Here is a 6,000-nt window from a genome sequence, read left to right on the forward strand (position 1 = left end):
TCACCAGCCCATCTCCCGAGCTCCTCCCCCAAAGCCTACCTCGATGGCCTCAGACTTGGCTGTAAGCTGCCGTTCCAGCTCTGCGATCTGGTTGGCGGAGGTCTCCTCCAGCTCCTGCAGAGAGTTCTGGAGGTGCTGCACATCCTTCAGCAATCGCAGGATCTCCCTGTCCTTGGAGGCCAGGGCGGCCTCCAGCCGAGGACCTGAGCACAGCGCGAAGTTCATCTTATCCTGGGGGCAAATGGGGGGCTTTGAACTGAAGAGCTTGGGGCAGGGACTGCAGGGCTGGGTCCCCTTGCCCCTGAATCCTAAGCAAAATGGGAAATCCATCCGTGGCGCAGCCCCAGGGCTCAGCTCCACAGAGTGACACAGGCCCCTCTTGTGAAGGGCCCGTGGTGCCCCTCTTCCCACTGCCACACCTTTGCTCATGCTGGTCCCACTAGCCTTCATGCCTGTTCCTCTCTTCCTGCAACTCAATCAGGAGGGAGAAGGAGTGGTCAGGGAAGGTTTTCTGGAGGAAGATATGTCTAAACTGTGATGAAGTTCAAGAACAAGTTAGTGATTTGAAAAACTGCTTGGAGGTATCTACTAAAGTTAAACATAAGCCTCCCAGTGATTCCACTCCTTGGTATATGCCCATGAGAAATGTGGGCACCTGTACACCAAAACACAGGTTCACAAATGTTCACAGCAGCACTCTCTGTAACAGCCAAAACCTGAAAACATCCAAATGCCTATCAACAGGAGCATGGACGAATAAACTGTGGTATAGACACAATGGAATACTATACAGCAATGAAAATGAATAATCCACAAATACAACACAGCATGGATGAATTTCCCAGATGTAACATGGAGTGAAAGAAGCCACACAAAAGAGCACACACAGTGTGATTCCATTAAGATCAGTGCAAAGGCAGGCAAAACTGATCAGTGCTGTCAGAAGTCAGGGTAGTGGTTCTCCTTGGTGAGTAGTGCCTGGAACGAGGCCTGAGGTGTCTTCTCAGGGGCTGGGAATACGCTATTAGCTGGGTCCAGGATGTGTTTACTTTGTTGACATTCAATGTCCTGTGCACTTATGATATGTACCTCCTTGTGTATGCTGTACTTCAATTAAAATGTTAATTAAAAAAAAGAACAAAGAAGGGAAGTAGTTAGCTGTGTGAGGAAGTGGAGGTGATAGGGTGTTCCCAGCAGAGGGAACAGCATGTGCAAAGGTTTGGCTTTCCAAATCAGGCCCAGGTCCTACCCTAGCGGGATGTCCCCATTCCAGGCAGCAAGAGACCAGCAGGGTTAGACTGATGCCTTGGAGCCACATTTGGGGGTGGTTCCTTCCTCCTAATTTGCTACCAGCTCCAAGTCCCACGGCTTCGCCAGCCTTTAGGAAATGGTCCCTTTGTCCTGGATGAAGCTGGAGAGGTTGCTATTTGAGGGGAACTGAAGTCAGGCTGGTCTCAGGCCCAGGCTTAGTTGAAAATGAATCTAAGAAGCATCAGGAGAAAAAAAAACACTACCACCACCACCATCCCCAGCTATTCTTCCATGGAGATAAATGCCAATTAAAACAGGAAGCGGATGCCATTAATACATTAAATTAATTAGCATCGAGCGCCACTGTTGTGCTCAGAAAAGCTCACCCCACAAGCCAGCAAAGTTCCCTGTGGCTGATTAGCACAGGCATTTGCTGGGTTCCATGGGGGTTAATTAAGAACCACTGGCAGATTCCTCTCGGAGGCATCCTCATGAACTTGCTTGCTCCGTCTCTCCCACATCCCTTCTCTCCTGTGTTCTCTCTCTCTGTGTTGTGCAGGCACCAGGCACATGGACACATACACATGGTCTCCTGGGACACAGACACTGGCTAACATACACAAGGACACACCTGCAGACACAGAACACAGTGACACACGTACCTGCCCGAGCACTCACGCTGACACGCACACACACAGAAACACACATGCATTAAGGAGGCACACTCACATGGACACATCACTGTGACACACAGTGACGTGTGTGCTCAAAAAGGTCACACGCTCACATGGGCAAAAATATCTCCAGATACACTGAAACATACCACCACCACTACTATTACTACTACTACTGGCAGCAAATATTTACCAAGCGTATGCTGTGAGCAGGGCTTCGAACTGGTTCTTCCCAATTCAGTCATGGCTAAGGAAATGACACCAGAATAGACCTGAATTTTTAAAATTTGGGTGAACCAGAACCATAACTAGAATGGGAAAAATTACAGGTCAAAGACGTGCTTCAAACTTAACCTCTCTCTCAGAAAACAACAGCAGCACATGCGCCGCATAGCAACCAAATCTGTCCATCAGGTTTTGCAGAATCGTTAACAGTGGTGCCCTGCTCAAAGATGGTGGTCAACTGCACCACTTTGAATGTGTGCTGCTCTCTTCAGTGCTAGCAATAATACAGAAAGGACTCACTAAGCCTCTTCCTAGTCTCCCATTCCAGGGCTTCGACCAGTAATTTTTCCAGTTCTTGTTCCTGATCGCCCAAATTTTAAAAATTCGTGTCTATTCTGGCTTCGCTGCGTTGGCCATGACTGAACTGGTTCAAACCGGTTCGAAGCCCTGGCTGTGAGTCAAGCACTATTTGAGGTACTTTACATGTAATCCTCTCAATAATCCTCTAAGGTAGGTCTTACTTGTACAAACAAGGAAACTGAGGCACAGATAGATTAAAGGCACAGTGACTTGCCCAAAGGTCACAGACAGACACAGAGTAACACATGCTCAAAAGACGCATACCAGTATTCAGACAGGCAGACATAGACACATGGGCCTGTGTATCAGGGTGTGCCAACCACTTCACGTTCACGGGTGGAGACTGAAAATCACCCCAGAGCAGACCTGTTATTACGTCAGGAGTCGTGTGTCTCATTCCTTGGCATGCAGAGTTTGGAGGGAAGGTAGACCAATTTACATAAGCAGCCCAAGGTCTTCTGGAGGGGAGAGACTGAACCACTAATTTATGAGAGGAGCGGGAGACTGGGGTGGCTCTACCTAAAATCCCTTGGCAGGAAATGACACCAGGACCCCAAAGAGGCACTAACCAGGAGGAATGACAAAAGCTTAGCCCAGTAACCTCAGGACTGATGCCTGGGGAGGATTGGTTCTTTACAGCATGTGGCTGTGGTGGGAAACCCCTCTGGGACCAATCACGCTGGCACGTCTTGCGAACCGATGGCTGAGTATGAGAGTTAAAGCTCAGATCTTGGGGTGTGGCTCCACTGCAGTCCTGCAGGGACTGAGACTAGCAAAGGCATCATGCTTAGCTGTCGCCTACATCCACCAGGCTGTGTGAGACCAGCGTTTAATAGTGACACCTTGTGGCAGCCTCCGGAATTGCACCGCGGCTATACTGATCAAACTCACCCCTACTCTCTCTGCTGGGAATCTGATGATAGGAATGATTCCCTCTGCCCTGAGTAAGTTCTGGAATTCTGAGGCAACGGGGGGTTAAGGGAGGTCTCCAAAGGAAGACAGTGGACTTTGTGTTCATCAGGGTATGCAGGAGATGGAACCATTAAAAACTGAAAGGGCTGTGGCTGTATTTTTACCCTCAGCTGGCAAAGCAAGTCATACAATTATGTTTAGCTTAACACTGACCTTGGCAATCGAGATGCTCTTCCTACTGTGTGCACACAAGAGATCACACACACCGATTCATAATCTCACACAGGTGGACACAATCAACCGCACACAAATGTCACCACGTGTTTATACTCAAACCACAGCCTTTCCCAACCCTCCTCTCTGGCTTGCTTCTCACCTCCCAACCCCACCCTTACCCCACTGGGTCCCTGGGGAGAGCAGCAGGCCAGACGGATGGAGCTGTTGACGGAGGCGAGTTGTTCCCGAAGACTTTCCACCTCCCGTTGGGCAGCCTCGGCTCGCTGGGGAGGAGAATGGTTAAGAGGTGAGCGGGGCCACAAGGAATTCCACTCCCAATGGCCACACCCACCTCCTTTGAAAGTCCCACCCAAGTCTGCCCACCCGGTGCCAACACAGCTGAAGCTAGAGGAAGTGCAGGATGTAGGAACTGTGGCTATAAATGTGAAATTGGAGGCTCAGAGACTAAAGGACTTGCAAGGACCGGGGTTGGGACTAGAAGATGTGGATCCCAGGGAAGGCTGGGGTCCACCCATGCTTGGCTGTGTGGCTGGGATTGGGTGAGGGCTGGAGGGGATGGGAGGGGGAGGAAGGGAGGAGAGAGAAGCAGTCTCTGGCTTGCCTGCCCATGGAACATGGTTCCTTCACTGGGTCTGGTTGGGAGGGACCCACCTCCCAGCTCACCCAGAGGTGGGCACTTGTGGGCTGGGATCATGGCCCTGCCTCCCTCTGCCTGCTGTCAGGAGACATCTAGGGAGGCCTCGTAGGCAGCAAGACCTCCAGGGCAGGGCTCTGTAGGCATCCCCCCTCCACCCCAAAGCCTGCAACGCTATCCCTCCTCACTCTCCCATCTGCCCCTCAGGCCTCAGCTCCATGTCCCTTCCTCCTGGACGTGGTTCCTGACCCTGCAGTCTGGGCCTTCCCTGTCCATTGCTGCTGGGGCCACTGTTTCCAAACTGCCTGTCTGCACCCCCAGCCCCATGCTCCCTTCCCTGGGAAGCTCCCGATCCCAGCATTTCACATGCTCACGGCACACAGGTCAACAAATATTGAGTCCTCCCCACAGTGGCCCCAGCCTGAGACCCCTACCCAAGCAGAACAAGCCCTGCTCCTGCCAAGCGTGAGCCTCCAGGTATCCTCACCTGATTGGCTTTCTCCAGGTTGGTCATGATCAGGCCGACTTCATCTGCCCTGAGACAGAAAGACGAGGCCCTGAGGAGGGGCTTCTGGCGGCTGCAGCTGCCCATATTTCTATCCCAGCCCCTGCCTGAGCCAAGGGCCTAGAAATGGGGCTGAGGAGCTTCTTCCAGAAGAAAAACCAGGCTAGGGGAAGAAGACCTCAGGCGGTGGGGAAATGCGGATAACGCCTCAGCACTGGCCCCTCAGGCAGCCTGGCCTCCCTTCTCCCCAGAGATCACTCTGAGCTTCGGCAGAGCCCGGCCTCTGGGCCTTTGTCCCTGCTGTGTCTTCCTCTTGGAGCACCTGTCCACCAGTGAGCAGTGTCCGTCCGGCTTGAAGACCCAGCTCCACAGAGTCCCCCGGAAGCCTCTCTCAACTACTCCCAGGGGGTCATTCGTTTCTTTGGCCGACCCCCTCAAGACTGCCAGCACCTGGGGGGCTGGGACCGGCCCTATCCACCTTGGTCACCTCTCTGCCTAGCATGGGGCGGGGACATGGGAGGCCTGAGGGAAGCATTTGGTGCCTAAAAGCAACACACGTGTGCATACACGTTCAGGGTCATCCTTTGCACCTTCCCAGTGTCCTTCACATGGCCACCTCCTTCTCATCTTACAGGTCTCAGCCTAAACGTCAGCTCCTCAGGGAGGCCCTCCGTGATCACCCTGGCTAAGAGGACCCCCTCCTCATTATTCTCTGTTGCTGCTCCTGGTCCTTCCCTTCAGAGCGTTTACCATGTGCCCAGTGCAGTGCTGGGCATACAGTAGGTGCTCAGTAAGTGCTTGTGCAATGAGTGATGTCTTGAAGCTTGAAGGAACATGACTGCAAACTAATTTAGGTTAATGCCATTCAGCCGTGTGGGCTAGGGGGTTGGGGGGCTGGGGGCAGCCCCAGGAGGTGGGGGTGAGGTGGAGTCCCTGCCCCAGGAGTGTCATTTACAGTTCACGGCACAGGCATGGCACAGGAGATGGGGGAGCAGAGGATGGGGTGGGCGCCAAGGGGGCTTACTGACACCGGTGTCTGAGGTAGAGGGTCAGAGGGAAAAGGGTCAAAAGGAAGAGGCATGTCTCGGAGGGTCAGAGGGAGGGGGTAGTTCTAGGAGGGTCAGAGGGAGGGGCAGTTCTAGGAGGGTCAGAGGGAGGAGGTAGTTCTAGGAGGGTCAGAGGGAGGAGGTAGTTCTAGGAGG

At 52.9% G+C, this 6,000-nt stretch overlaps 1 protein-coding gene across 1 annotated transcript in view; it reads right to left on the bottom strand.

Annotated features, from left to right (window-relative positions):
• Positions 1–6,000, bottom strand: part of CUX2 (cut like homeobox 2) — a 163,068-nt gene that overhangs the window by 24,893 nt on the left and 132,175 nt on the right. The window contains exons 10-12 of the mRNA XM_023733662.1: positions 4,781–4,829; positions 3,818–3,922; positions 40–231 (exon numbers count right to left, since the gene is read on the bottom strand). Coding sequence (XP_023589430.1) covers positions 40–231; positions 3,818–3,922; positions 4,781–4,829 — 346 coding nt within the window. The remainder of the gene's footprint in view (positions 1–39; positions 232–3,817; positions 3,923–4,780; positions 4,830–6,000) is intronic.

The sequence above is a fragment of the Trichechus manatus genome, unplaced genomic scaffold, assembly GCF_000243295.1.
Source record: "Trichechus manatus latirostris isolate Lorelei unplaced genomic scaffold, TriManLat1.0 scaffold00061, whole genome shotgun sequence".
NCBI classification, from domain to species: Eukaryota; Metazoa; Chordata; class Mammalia; order Sirenia; family Trichechidae; genus Trichechus; species Trichechus manatus.